General features: G+C 42.4%; 2 protein-coding genes across 2 annotated transcripts; one reads left to right on the forward strand and one right to left on the reverse strand.

The window, feature by feature from the left end:
- Positions 1 to 158: 158 nt before the first annotated feature.
- tbcb (tubulin folding cofactor B) lies at positions 159 to 3,535 on the reverse strand. Its single transcript, XM_077566993.1, has 7 exons — positions 3,395 to 3,535; positions 2,787 to 2,931; positions 2,546 to 2,689; positions 1,448 to 1,544; positions 1,140 to 1,331; positions 828 to 900; positions 159 to 743 (listed from the first exon to the last, which is right to left on the reverse strand). Exons 2-7 carry the CDS (start codon positions 2,904 to 2,906, stop codon positions 629 to 631), a joined length of 741 nt encoding a protein of 246 aa, XP_077423119.1. The 5' UTR covers positions 2,907 to 2,931; positions 3,395 to 3,535; the 3' UTR covers positions 159 to 628.
- A 606-nt stretch (positions 3,536 to 4,141) lies between these two features.
- Positions 4,142 to 14,544, forward strand: six5 (SIX homeobox 5). The gene is made up of 3 exons (XM_077566798.1): positions 4,142 to 4,866; positions 6,908 to 8,289; positions 9,627 to 14,544. Exons 1-3 carry the CDS (start codon positions 4,187 to 4,189, stop codon positions 10,304 to 10,306), a joined length of 2,742 nt encoding a protein of 913 aa, XP_077422924.1. The 5' UTR covers positions 4,142 to 4,186; the 3' UTR covers positions 10,307 to 14,544.
- The last annotated feature ends 11 nt before the right edge of the window (positions 14,545 to 14,555 follow it).

Here is a 14,555-nt window from a genome sequence, read left to right on the forward strand (position 1 = left end):
GGCTGATTTTGACAACAGAGGTGTGACTTGCCATAATTTACACATGAAAACACTAAGAAACAGCCATTTGCAGCATGCGGGCACTAATTCTTGCCTATTAATCATTTAGCTAAATTTAAGATTTCCATTGCAGAAGTCCAATAAAACCACAACACATGTTGAGAGTGCAAACGTTTTCAATGAGAGGAATTCATTAATATAAAAATAATAGGAAATACACAATGCGTCTACATGGAGACTTGATGTATGCGGAATTACTTTACACACAAATATTGTTTGGAAACAAATATCTTTCTGTTGTACACACTCATTTGCACATACAGTATGTAGAGAACACCTTTTATACACACTGGTATGAATGAAGCCAAGGATAAGAAAGATAGGTACATTTTTTCAATGATGTGATTTAACAGGTATACCTGAAGCACACAAGGAAGTAATGTATAGAATCCCATGCGCAACCACATTCTGTATAACCAAGAACGTACATTACGTCTGTTATTTCTGCTGCATTGGCAAGAATATGAGAAACTTCAAGCTACAAAAAAAAAAGCTGTCGTCTCAAACGCCACTGTTTGTGGTTCATGCCTTCTTGAAAAAGCAAATTAAATGAGTTATCGACAGAGTCCTACATCTCATCTAAACCGTAATTCTCCTCCGGGAAGTCTCCCACGGTCACGTTCAGCGGCTTGACGAACGCCCCGTAGTTCTTCTCGCACTCAAAGTAGCGCTTCCCCTCGCAACTGCAAACAAATCGAAAAAGAGTCAAATTAGGCAAAAGGACAACAAATCAGGTGTGCTAAATGCGTGCAGAACGGCACTCCAACCTGCCATCGTTCTTCCCCAATGGCTCGTCGTACTTGACACCCACCCAATGGCCTGGCTTGAAATCTGTTGTGCCTGGAAATACAAGCAAAAATAAAACAGCTGACAACAAAGGGTCATAAATACTGAACAGATTTAGTATTTAAGATTGTGGGCCCTGACAGTTTTTGGACTCTTATTATCGTGACAAATCCACTCTTAAAACATCCCAAAAATATAATCTTGTAGGAGAATCTTGTAAGATTGATGAGTTTTTGACCTTCTTGGTCAGGGAAGGGTAAAATCGTGATAAAAACATGTATATGTGGCCTTACCAACAAACATGACAGTGCCAAACTTTGTGGGCTGCCCAGGGACTTGGACTTGGCATCGGTCGCCCACGGAAATGGTTTCAGCGGCCGCCTTCTGTTCCTCCTCCTTCGCAGCACTCTCGGCTTTCTTCCTGGCCATCTCTTCCTCATTGTAACGGCCGAGGCACTGCTTCTTCATGAAGGATCTCGCCGTCTCTGAAGTGGATAAACACGTGATCTGTTATGGCTCTGATGTACTAATTATGGTGATCTTTTCGTGAAACAGGCTATAGGTAGGCTGATGTGTGCTCTTAGTGAGAAAGCTCACTTGCCTGGTCTCTTTTCATAAGACTCATTCGACATAACAAACTTCTCCACTTTGGTGACGTCGGTGAACTCTCCCAACTGGCCCCCACTTTGATCAATAACCTGAAGAGGAAAACTAGATACAGTATTTACATTTTTCAAATATGTTTTATCTTCAGGTAGACAAAATGGAAAACACTTGAGCTACATGTTGAAAGCTAATGCAGCTGCGTGGTCATGAATTAAAACCTGAGCAGGAGAAAGTGGAAATTAGGATTATTGTAATAATTTGCATCACCCAAAATCTCATCAGATCATTAAAAAACATAACGGTCACCTTTTTTTCCAGGATACATACGACGTTTTATTATCGTACTTATTTTGGTTTCGATTTTTGTTGTTTTGGGTATTTCACATATGGTTTACTCCATTCTTTAATCCGATTATCAACATTCCTGTTTTATTTGTTATATTCATTTAGCTGCGTCCCCCCTTCCCTAAAATGTACTCAATTTTTATTTATTTCATATTATATCTCATTAAATAATTGGTTAAACAATATGTTGCAAATGACTAAAATATTAATAACATTAAAAAAAAATATGAATACAAAAACTACCAAAAGGCAATTATTATTATATTAAAAAAATAAACTACAGTGAAACCTTATTTTTGTATGCCCTAGGTTTCATAAACAAAAAAAAACAACTTATAAACTACAAAGCAATCATCCTCCTGGTCTGCTCGCCAACACTTGGGCAACATCTCTGTAACACATCCTGTCAAAAGCCAGACCTTCAAAATAATAGAATACAGTAAAATAACACAGTTTCACCACAAGTTATTGGGCCTTATTGGTGTCTTATTTAAAAGCCACAATTAATACACAAGCAGAAAATAGCAGAAAATTAAGTGTGGCAAATCTGTGATTATACTGGCCTGCTTTTATTGAGAGGATGTTACACCAATGTCGCTCCAAGAGTTGCCCTGCCCAGCAGCCCGGGTGGGTTATTTGTTCATTCACTCAACCCCTCTTTCCTGTTTTCTCTCTCCATTTATCCTCTGTCCCTCTATTCTGTCTCTCCATCCCAACCACTGGAACCAAATCACAGCCCCGTACATACATGTATTCTGCAGTCGTCATCCACAGGATAAGAGCCCAGCAAAGCGTTGTCGTTGTCCAGCTTCTGCAATAACGTATCTGACGTGCTGAACAACTCTAGATCCATGCTGGAGGCGGGAACACCCACCACCATCTCCAGTTTGCCCTAATAATAATAATAATAATAAAAACAGAAATAATTAACACAGTTGAGGATGTTAGGTGACAGATCATTTGAGGTACATTTATAGGTATAGGCTTACCTTCAGTTCTGCAATGGAAATGCCTCTATCAAACCTTTTTGTCACCACAAAAGAGGATATGGTGGTCGTCAGACGCACGTTAACAGAAGGATTGGTAATAACACTTATTGAACCATCCATCTTCTTGACTGCTTGGACACGATTGCTGGTTAGAAATATAGTATAAGAAAACATTGTAATTAAATCTAGATACATTGGCAAAATAATAAAATATTTCATATCAATTCAAGCAATACACATGGCATAGAAACTACCATTAAAATTTGATAACCATGATTTCCTGTCTCCATGTAACGGAATGATTAGTAACAACAAGAATGACAACGCCTACTTCTGCTAGTTAGCTCTTTTAACTTTTACTGCATACTTTTACTGTCTTGTATTTACAAACTTCACAAACAGTTTATCACATGCGACTATAGTTGTGATCGTACTTATTCTACATTTTGTTATTGTTTATATTTAACCGTAAATCATGTAGCCACAGGATGCGTTAGCTGCTTGGGTGGCTTCCATCGGCAACAAAGAAAGACTGAAGATGCACAAAAGGTATACATTTAACGACAATTACTTGCAAATATGCTCCTTTTGAGTGTACCCACGCTTACATTGTATAGTAAATCAAAACTGATGAACGTTCGTTGTTGTATTATCCCATGCGATGTTTCAACGCTTGTCGTTCGGTGCTTGCTTGCTTGCTGGCCTGGCAATGACAATTCCGCCTTCCGCCATTCTGTACCTGCCCCGACAGATCGGGGTAACCAATCAGATCAGAGCATAATCAGTTGGACCAATGGCCTTTGAAATGTGGCGGAAGTGGAACAAAAACCCGCCTACGTTGTCATATTGGCAACCAATCAGAGTAGAGAACTGTAATAATAGAAAATGTCACACGGTGGCGCTCTCCGATACTGTACTAGTAAACACAAACCAACCGTAAAAAGTTATAGCTTTTACTGATTTAATATTTACACAAGATTTTTTTAGAATTAACTTGACAACATACACAAGACATAGGTTAATACCATATAAAATAGATGACATAAAACGGGGATTTTGCGATAGATTTAAAACAAACAACACATGACGTCTCAAGACAAAAACACCGAATAAATTGGAAACATGCTAAGCAAAGTGGATGCAAATAGGTTTTTTATGCAAAAACAACAAAAACAGGAACAGACGTAGACGATTTTATAAATACACTTCAGCTAATGAAATACAACCAGAGAGGGTGGATAAATGATTTACAATCTTATTTACTAAGGTTTGTCGGGTTTGCTGAGGGGCGAAAAGGGGCGCGTCCTCGCCAAGTTGTCACACTCGGCTCCACTGGTGTAGGAGAGAAAGGGGAGCGAGGAGGCGGAGGAGGAGGAAGGGAAAAAAAGTTCAAGTAAAAAATGGCTTCCTTGTCTCTGGAGTCCACAGAACAATCCGACAATAGCGCAGAGGAGCCAACCGCCGCGGAGGACGAGAAAGACGCGGAGCAAGTCGCCGAACGCCTGCTCCAAACTTTCCAGCTCTCCGCGTTGAGTTTTTCCACGGAGCAAATCTCGTGCCTGTGCGAGGCCCTCCTGCAGGCGGGCAATGTGGATCGCCTGTGGAGATTCCTCTCCACCATCCATCCCTCGTCCGAGCTGCTACGTGGCAACGAGACCCTGCTCAAGGCCCAGGCTCTGGTGGCGTTCCACCGGGAGCACTTCAAGGAACTCTACGCTTTGTTGGAGAGCCACGACTTCCAGCCGTCCAACCACGTCTTCCTGCAGGACCTCTACCTGAGAGCCCGCTACAAGGAGGCGGAGAGGTCCCGCGGCCGCAGCCTGGGCGCCGTGGACAAGTACCGGCTCCGGAAGAAGTTCCCGCTGCCCAAGACCATCTGGGACGGCGAGGAGACGGTGTACTGCTTCAAGGAGAAGTCGCGCAACGCCCTGAAGGAGTGCTACAAGAGCAACAGGTACCCCACGCCGGACGAGAAGAAGAACCTGGCCAAAGTCACCGGGCTGTCCCTCACGCAGGTCAGCAACTGGTTCAAGAACCGGCGGCAGAGGGACAGAACCCCGCCCGGGACGCATTGTAAAAGGCAAGAACACACACGTACACGAATCCATAGTGTTGAATTCGAGTGAAGTTACACCTCCCTTTTGTTGACCTCCATTTGTTCCTGTATGTAAACAAAGCCCGTCCGATTTAAGTCAATCCACGCACGTTTGAGGGGGTGACAGCAGAGCGTGTTGCTTTGTTATGAAATGTGAGAAGCGTCATGGCTCAAGTGTGCTGAAAAACACTCTGCCGTGACTGGCACACACATTACATGACAATAGAAAAAGTTTTTTTTGTAAGAAAACATTTTATACTGTTTAAAAATAATAATAATAATTTAAGCAGTAGCCTAAGGACTAGTGTATTCCTAAAAAGTATGTTTAATACTGTAAGCCACTTTTACATTATGCCGTTTTAACATCAACATTGCTTATAGGAAAATGGTAATACAAATACTTTAATAATAAAAATGTTTGAAAACAAGCAGTTGTTAAAGATTATGCAAATACACTGAGCTCAAAGTTACATACAACTGTACTGTACAGTACTTAAGCAGTAGTACTGCTCCAATTGTGATCAGCCAATTTCTGCGGTAAAGTACATCATCAGAATATGTCGATCAATGTCATTCATTGCTGGTCAAAAAAAGAAGATCTTTTAGATCTAACCAGTAACTCAATCAATAATGTTCATGCATTTTTAGCTGTTTAAATTTTGAAATATTGTCCTGTTTTTCTATAAAGGGATTTAAATTTGGATAGAACCTTTTATCCATCTCAGGGGGCGGCCATTTTGCCATTTGCTGTTGACTTAAAATAACATCATTATTGCCCAAGGGCGCATGTAACGACCAATCACAACTCACCTGTTTTCTGGCTTTCATCATGTCACGTCTGCCAGCTGAGCTCTTTGGGACTATGATGTCATTTTCAGTTGACCGCAAGTGGCAAAATGGCTGCCCCCCCCTTGAGATAGATCAAAACGGGTGGATTTTGACGCTTAATTCATATTCACACAACCACAATATTAATCAGAAGGCCATGTTTAGACTAATGAGGCACATAGAACATATTGTATTTTTTCCCCTTCTTTCAATAATGAAAACACAATTAACCCAATGTGTATTGACTAAAGTGATAACATGTGCTAAACTTGGGTAAAAAAAAAAAGAATGGTAAGACATAACTATAAGTAAAGTCATTTTCAACAGCATAAACTTCATATGATAGTTTGTCATAGTTTTCTGTTCAGTGGTAGTCAATAGCTTTTCACCATCCCTAGCCTCTTGTTTACAAACATGCCAAGGTCAATTAGTAAACAATGCATTACACCATGTAAAAGATGTAGGGTGTGAAAAGATAAGAGCAACCTTATCTTATCATTGAAGGTTTTTGTGGTGGTCTGAAAGATATGTACTTTCCCAAAACCAGCAGCCAAGAAAGATCCAAACTAGTTCATAAGCAACGTAGTTCTAATGAGACCTGCATTAGAAAATCCACCTTTGATTGTATTTATTGTGGTTACTGCATTATACTTAAAGTTGGTTCTTTTCCTAATGTGTCAGAATGTTACATCTCTTGTATTGAATATTATTAGAGCGTCTGCCTTACAGTTTTGAAGAGGACCAGTGCTACAGAAAATGGTTGAAAAGAGAGATGATGTACCGAATAATATGACTAAAATGTTGATAAATATTGCATGTTCAATATTTCTAGTAGATATCTTCTATGTAGTGTTAAGAGTTGGCAAAACATGGCATGAAGTTTATTCTATTAAAATCTTTACAAAAACAATTATTTACGATTTTGCCGTTGATTAAAAAAAAATAGTCCATGATTTGCAATTCATGTTTAGTCCTTATTGAGTTCAGTTATTTAATTTGGATAGCAAATTAATTTCCATGTGAAGCTGAAATAGAGACAACTTAGATGTATGAAAAATAGGGATACGGTTAGTACATTTATCGTCAACATTTTGAAAACTAGAGAGAATACAAAAATGAACACTTTTTTTTTAAAGTCTTGTTTTTTCAATCCATGTAGTATTAATAAAGTACATTGTTTATTCCTGTGGTGTTTCAGTGAGTCTGATGGAAACCACAGCAGTGAGGATGAAGCGAGCACCATGGATGAAACTCCAGACAAAGCGGACGGGCCCGCCAACTCCAAGGCCTCCAAGGTCATCTCGCTCTCGGCAGTCAACTGCACCTCGGCAGGTCAGCTCATTGTCAACGGCTCCGGCGGCTTCCTTACAGCTTCCCAACCGTTACTGTTCAACGGCAATCCCCTCATCTCCGGTACCGGCGCTGGTGTCATCATCAACGGGCTGAGCTTGGGGGATGGCCAGAAAGTCACCCTGAGTCAAGTGGCCAGCTCCCCTTTGATACTGAACAGGGTTCTAGCCAAATCAGAGGGTCTGCAACAGTCAGTTTCCTTGGCAGATCATCAGGTTTCGCCCATGGTCACAAAGCCAAACAGTCTTCCAGCAGTTGTGCTTAGCGCTAACACCTTGCCGGTTTCTAACCCAACGTCAGTCATCACTCTTCCCGCGCCATCCAAGAGCCAAACTAGCCATACGATGGATTTCATCGCTGTGCCGGAAGACATTATAAAGCAAGAAAGCAGCCAACCATCTTGCTCCTCTTTGTCTTTGTCGCCCTCGCCGCCAACCAGCCTTCCTTCTCTGGTTCTTACACAAACCCCTCAGTGCCAGGAGGCCCTCCCAACCTTGCCCATCTCGAGCTCTGCCTTGCCCCTCCCGAGTCAGCAAGGGGAATATGTCGTCTTTGCCAGTTCGGCCCATCAGATAAACCCTTCGAACCCACTGGTCAACTCCGGTAACTCAACCCCTCAGGTCTTCTCCTTGCCTCAGGTTGTGCCTTCCATCCAGGGAATACCAGTATCGCAGTTGGTTCAGCACTCCCCCGTAGCACAGGTGTCCCAACGTCCTCAGCTAGTCCCGGTTTCACCTCTCAAATCACCAACCGTCAACTTCCAAGGCCTTCCAACAACGGGTAGGCAGCTGGATGCTTCTACACCCTTGGCTGATGGTTCTACAACCATCGTGTCCATCTCACAGGTACAGAGTACTCCTCTCCCGCAGCAAGTGACGCACCAACTGGGAGCCCAAAGCATCAACTCACCTGCTAAACTCCAAACGCCGCAGGTCATTGCGATCTCCTCCCCAACACAAGTCGTTCCAATGCCACAGGCGAAATCCACCGCACCTGCAAAGATACTCCCCCTATCTGTGCCCCAGCTGGTGCCGGTCTCGTCCATCCAGACATCGTCCGCCATATCATTTCCCCAGGTGGTTCCTGCCAGTCCATCCCTGTCAATGACCTCAGCTGGAGTGCCTTGGCAGATCCTGGCTCCAGCGCCAGGCGGGATCAATCAAAATCCTCTCAGGATAAACCAACTGAGACCCATTCAGAGTGTGGGCCCCCCAACAAATGTAACCCCTGGTAGGTATCTGCGCAATTCTGGGATCATCTTTTATGTCCTTGAACACAAAGTGAATAGTTGCATGTTTTGTTGTGGAGATCCATGGTTCTCATCAGACAGTGACGACGTGTGTTGTGTGAACGCTGTGAGATTCTATTTTTTGCAGCTCTTAAATAGCAGTACCTTCGCTCAAAGATTCAAACTCAAGAGACCAAAATATACAGCTAGCTCAGGACAGATGTGCGATGTCATAAAAATAGAATTCATTCCGACTATCTTTACTTTTTCTCTTCAAGAACATCAATGAAATGATGGGACAACGATCCCAAAGAACTTGCTAAAGGATATGCTCATTCCAAAAATTTGATTAAGTTGACCTGTAAATGTTTTACAGAGGAACCTCAATTTAACGGACTTGGGGAAGGGCTCATCCGATAGAGCCAAATGTTACATCGAAAGACCCTAAAGCAGTGGTCCCCAACCACCGGGCCGCAGACCTGTCCCGGGCCGTGGACACCTTTGGACCGGGCCGCGTCGGGCCGCACAGTTGAAAGAATAAAAAAAAACTTACTGTACTTCCGGTTAATTGATTAGCCGAGGCTTAAAAATATTTTATTTTGAAAAGTGACCAGATTCTCTCTGTTTACGACGGACTCTTGACACATGTCAAGATGCTAATTATCTCAGTCGCATTTTGTTACCCTTGTTAAGGTAGTGGACTTAAGCGTTTGTTGTCGTAGCCTTTTATTAATCAGCCGACGAACAGCCAAGCCCCCCAACCCACTGGGTTACCGGTCCGCCAAAGTTGTGGACATATATGAACCGGTCCGTGGCGAAAAAAAGGTTGGGGACCACTGCCCTAAAGTACGTGCCTATGCTGGATGCTAAGCTAACATCCACGCTGTACGTGACATTTGAAGGTACTCTCTTCCCTGCTAACATGGCTGCCATGTCTGTCCGTACATTGATTTGTTTTGATGGTCAAGTCGTCCCTGCCAACATGGCCGCTGCATTGATGTCGTTTTTAGCCTGCTCTAATCAACTGTGAAGTCTGTTTGCCAGAAACTTTACTGCCGTTGAGGCAAATTGTGGTAAATTCTGGAATTAACAGACTTAAGTATTGTACAAAGAGACGTTTTGAGTGGACTTCAGTCCACTGAATCCGGGGTCTGTGGATCAAATTGAGGTTCCACTGTAGTACAGTTTAGGTTCAATCTTTAATTGCTTTGGTGATCAGTTCACTTAAGTTCTTTGGCGACATCATTTTCTCAGTCCTTCACAAACAATTTGTACAAGTAAAAATGTTAACAATGTTAATATTGCTAACCATATATTCTATGATGTACATTTGTGGTAGGCAACCTTCTTCTGGGTCCAAGCCCCTACTTGAGTGTCCAACAAGGGAAGCTGATTCTGACCATTCCGGCTGGCTTTCAATTTGCCGGTTTGCCTCTGAAACCAGTTCCTGACCCTTCCGCCCTTCCCACCAATGGCATGAGCCTTGGTCTCACCCCTTCAAACGTCCCTGTAACGTCCCAGCTTTCGACCACACCAGAACAGCCCGCCAATGTCCCAGCAACGCCTCCACTCAACTTTCTCAATCTGCCCGCTCCGTACTACACCACAGAAACTGGAAGTGGAGCCACCCAGAATCCTGCAGTTTCCTCGTCGACTGCGCTGGACCCGTCAGTCGCCTCTACTGTAGCAAACGCGCTCTCTCCGGAGAGCATGCTCACCCTCAGTCCCATGTACGGAGGGGGTTTGACGCCCAACATCCAGTTGTCCCAGCCGGCCTGGAGCCCCTTACCTCTTTCCACCTCGGCTGGTCTGACTCTGTTTGATGGGCGAGGGAAGGGGGACCTACCTGTAGATCCAGCTCTGTTGGGCCTACCGGGTGGGGAGGCGCTACTTCTGGGGAGCTCGTCTCCGGAGCAGGACATCAACTCCCCATTGGGGCATCCCGAAGAGATTGACGGGGATACTAAGATTCTGACTCAGCTTCAGTCAGTCCCTGTGGATGATGAGCTGGGCTTGTAGACTTGTTTACTTACCACGTTTGAAAAAAACTATCACACCTCTCCAAAAACAATGAAATGGTGCCTGTTAGTTTATCTTCTTGACCTCTTCATTCTTGTACGACCATCACAGCCTCAGCTGGCACTTAGAAGATGAATTTTCTGCAGCTTTAATGGACGACGTGACATCCATCCATTTTCTACCGCTTACCCAGTTCTAGGTCATGTGAAAGCTGGAGTCTGTTCCAAGTGACTTTGGGCGAAAGGCAGACTACATCCTGTATTGTTTGCCAGTCATTGACAGGGGACGAAAAGACTTACATTCACACAGGTATATGCACCTACAGTCTGAGATTGAAGCCTTCCTACATCAGCTACAACAAAGTCAACATCCTAGTGTTGACAGAAAATTCTGGAGTTTCGAGAACAGAGCTTTTCAAAGTGTGAGCTTCCCCACTATCTACCAGTTATTCCTACGCTCCATGAACCTTAAATTATACGAGGGATGTAACGATAACAGCAATATCGCGAACACTGCCACAATATTCTTGTCACATTACATCTGTTAAAAAAACAGGTTGATTTTCATTTATGGTTACAGCACCCCCTGGTGGTTAGTTTATTAGCGCAGTTTAATTTTAATTAGGCATGTTTTGGCCACCTACGTTTAAAACCCACTCATCGCCAGGTGAAGGGGAACATAACACGTTAGAGTTCCTCCACAAATTGACTCGATAGATGAGACATTTCAAATAAAATGGCTGCCCAAGCCAGTATGAACCGAAACCGGTATCTTCTTTACATGAAAGCTGTTTGCGCAAGTCCGCTTTCTAAGATGGTTAAACTTAAAGGGCAAGTCAACCAAAAATAATTATAATTTTGACAATATGTTCTATGCAGCTCCACTAGTCTAAAATATGGTATTTTGGTTGTGTTATACTGCATTTACACCAAAACCGTTTCGGCGGCGCATTTGCACTTTGCACGGACCGGAACTAAAGTGCGTGGGGTGGCGCAAAGGACGCATTTGGAGAGCTGGGTCACGGTGCGGCGCACATTCGTGACGAAAATCCGCACATTAGCATGTTCGCCAAAGTTAAAAAAACGTCAAACTTTTTTCGCATTTTGCCTTGCGGTAGCCAATCGGCGTCGAGTACCGGCTATGTCACACACAGCGTCCTCGAGCGCAACACGGCCAGCCGCGACCGATTGTTAAGCAAGGAAGTAGCTATTTAGCGCAACTGCCGACCGCCGGATTGCCACCAAAATAGCGGAAGTGCTATCACGTACCTCAAAATTGGCACTGCTAGAGAAAATAGTGCCCCGGCTGTATAGTCCCAGGAAAGAAGTTGAAGTAGTCGGCGCTGCTCTCTTTTTGTTGACTCGCTAAAGTATTTATGTTCACCAAGGGACACGCCTCCTCCTCTGCGGTGTGTGCAAATACATTAATGAGCGGCAATCGTTCCAAAAAACTCTACGTGGTGAAACGCTAGCGAAGGAAGCTTTCCAGATTGCCTTTTCGGTTTTGGTGTGAATGCAGCATTGGTGGAATGAGTTAAGCAGCAAAATTCAGCAGTTTTTAATCAATATGAGAAGGCGGCCATTTCACCACTTTGTCGAGTGAAAATGACATCACAGTTACTCAGATCTCAGGTAACAGCCAATCACAGCTCAGCTTCCGAAAACAGGTGAGCTGTTGATTGGTCGATGCCCGAGCACTGAGCAACATTGATGTCATCTTAGTTGACATCAAGTGACAAAATTCAGCAATCTCAAAAGGTCTGGGGTGTATCAGTACCTGCACAATAATTTATTGTATTATTTCTTCATATTTTTCAAGATGCTGCGCTTCCCCTGAAACAGTTGTTTGGCATCTCACACTTTGAAAACCTGCTAATAGAAATATTATTGGCTGAAACTGCGCAAGGAATGATTACGACGACCTCGTTTGTTCTCGCATCTGGTCCGAATGTTTCGCTCCACTTGCATTGTGGATGTGTGGCTTTTGTTGGCAGTTCGGTCCTAGTTAGTTTTGGAGGCAACACAGTAAACTATTCACCAGACCATCTGGGAAAGGCACAGGTCTTGAAATAGTTGAATGTTGGCTGATGTCCATTTTTTTTTTTTTTTTTTGGAATGTATGATGTACTACCAAGGAGTCCGGATTTTTATGTGAAACACTTAAGGTATGTTTTTAAAGCTTCCAGGGACGTGCAGTTGTATTTTGAGCTGCATTTACCACTTAACCCATTAAGGCCTAAAACGCCTGGCAAAAAATAATAAAAATAAAAATAAAATAAATAAATATAAAATCAACAAACAAATGTCGCATCTGCGGGTATAAAACTCCAAATATATTTACCTTCAACACTGGAGCGCAGTTGTGATACACTCGAGGGATCTTGTGGTAATTATTCGTTATCCATTCCGTTACAAAGCCGTCAAAATTTTCAACATCTTCATTGTCTACAAACATATTTCTTAACAATTTGTCTCTGCCGACTTCTTACACTGATTCGAATTCCTCCCGCGCCGTCGTTAATCGCGTCACTTATTTCATAAACTCCCGCGAATCTGCATCAACCATAAACGCTCAAATACAATTCCAGAACGTGCTACAAGGCCCACGTCACCCTCTCGTGCATATTCTGATTCATTTAATCGGCAAGAAACCAAGAATTGGGTAAAAACAAAACCAACTAACATATCCGCTCTCCCGGGTTTAAAGGGAGAAGCGCGGTCACGCTCTCCCGGCTTTAACGGTAGAAGCGCGGTCACGCGCTCTCGGCCTTAATGGGTTAAATAACACAACTGCCCTCCATTTCTAACATTAACTATGCATTTTTGTATTTTATTTTTTACACATAGGACACTAAAGTGTCTCCAGTTGGTAAAAACTTGGGAGCGCAGTGAAAGCTTTACATTTCTGAACTTGACATGATGCTGCATGACACTAAAAGACAACGATAAGTGCCTTATATTAAAGCTTACACGTTTCGAGTAAAATGTTTCGAGATGTCTGCAACCCAACAGGACTTTTTAATACTCTCGTTCATGTATGGCTTTTATTTCCGGTAAAAATGTGTTTTATTATTATTATTTTTGTGTGTATTCTTTGTATATTTTGCACATTTCATTCATACAATGTTTACGGCGTGTTGCTGTGACAGTGGTTGGACACGTGATCACTTTGGGCCTAATGATTGCGGAACAACTTCTACAATTTTAGTCTGAAATGGTCATGTGAACTTCCCACTGCCTGCAGTGAGACCTTTTGGCCATTTATGGTACATGAAAAAAAACAAACATTTAAGTGCTTTGTTGTTATGGCAACGGGGTATAAAAAGTCTACACACCCCTGTTCAAATGGCAGGTTTTTGTGATAGTAAGAAAATGAAACCAATATAAAATCATTTCAAAACTGGACACAAACACTATTGCATCATAATTATGAACAGTTCCAAATACTAGTCACTGTTTTCTGCTAATAGTTAAAAAAAAAAAAAAGTCAGGAAAAGCCTACTACTACGTTTATTTGGAGCTAATCAGAGGCACTTAAAATGGTAGCAGGTGTGAGCTCTTCCCCGAGTTTGAATGTGGTTGGTTAATTCAGAAGAAAGCCTCATCTCAGTTATGAGAGGGTGTGCACACTTATGCAATGACATCAGTCTATTGAGTTGGGATAGGTTATAGGTCACATAAATTGGCGGAATAAAGCCAATAATAAATTTTCTTGGTTTGATTCAAATTTTCTTGGCATTTGAACAGGGGTGTGTAGACTTTTTATAAACGACTTTTGTTTGTACATTTAATTGAAAATTCATTTATCTATCGGTGTTTTGAGTTTTATTTGTAAGAAGGCAGATATTCATTGTCATTATTCAAAATGACCGGCAAACGTTTGAAGTGGTCACCCGTCGGCTTCAACGTTAAAACAAAAATGGTATCGCGTGGACAAATCATATAAAGCATTTAAAGAACAGAGGGATAAAGGGAAATATGAAATTGTATGTCAAATATGTTTTGTGTGGTGTACGAGCCATTTCTAACCAAAAATCGCATCGACACGACAGCCTGTGTGGGCTAATGCACAATTATTTGTTCTGGAAGTTTTCACTTTTCTGACACAAAGAACTCCAGCATTCACCAAAGATATTGTATTAACTATTTGATAGTGTTTGAAAAGGGATCACTTGTTTTGTATTAAATGCATTCTATTTTTTATATTACACCACAATGTAATAAAGTACCTTTATATGACCTGGGGTGTC

Source organism: Vanacampus margaritifer, chromosome 5 (assembly GCF_051991255.1).
Source record: "Vanacampus margaritifer isolate UIUO_Vmar chromosome 5, RoL_Vmar_1.0, whole genome shotgun sequence".
Taxonomy (NCBI): Eukaryota; Metazoa; Chordata; class Actinopteri; order Syngnathiformes; family Syngnathidae; genus Vanacampus; species Vanacampus margaritifer.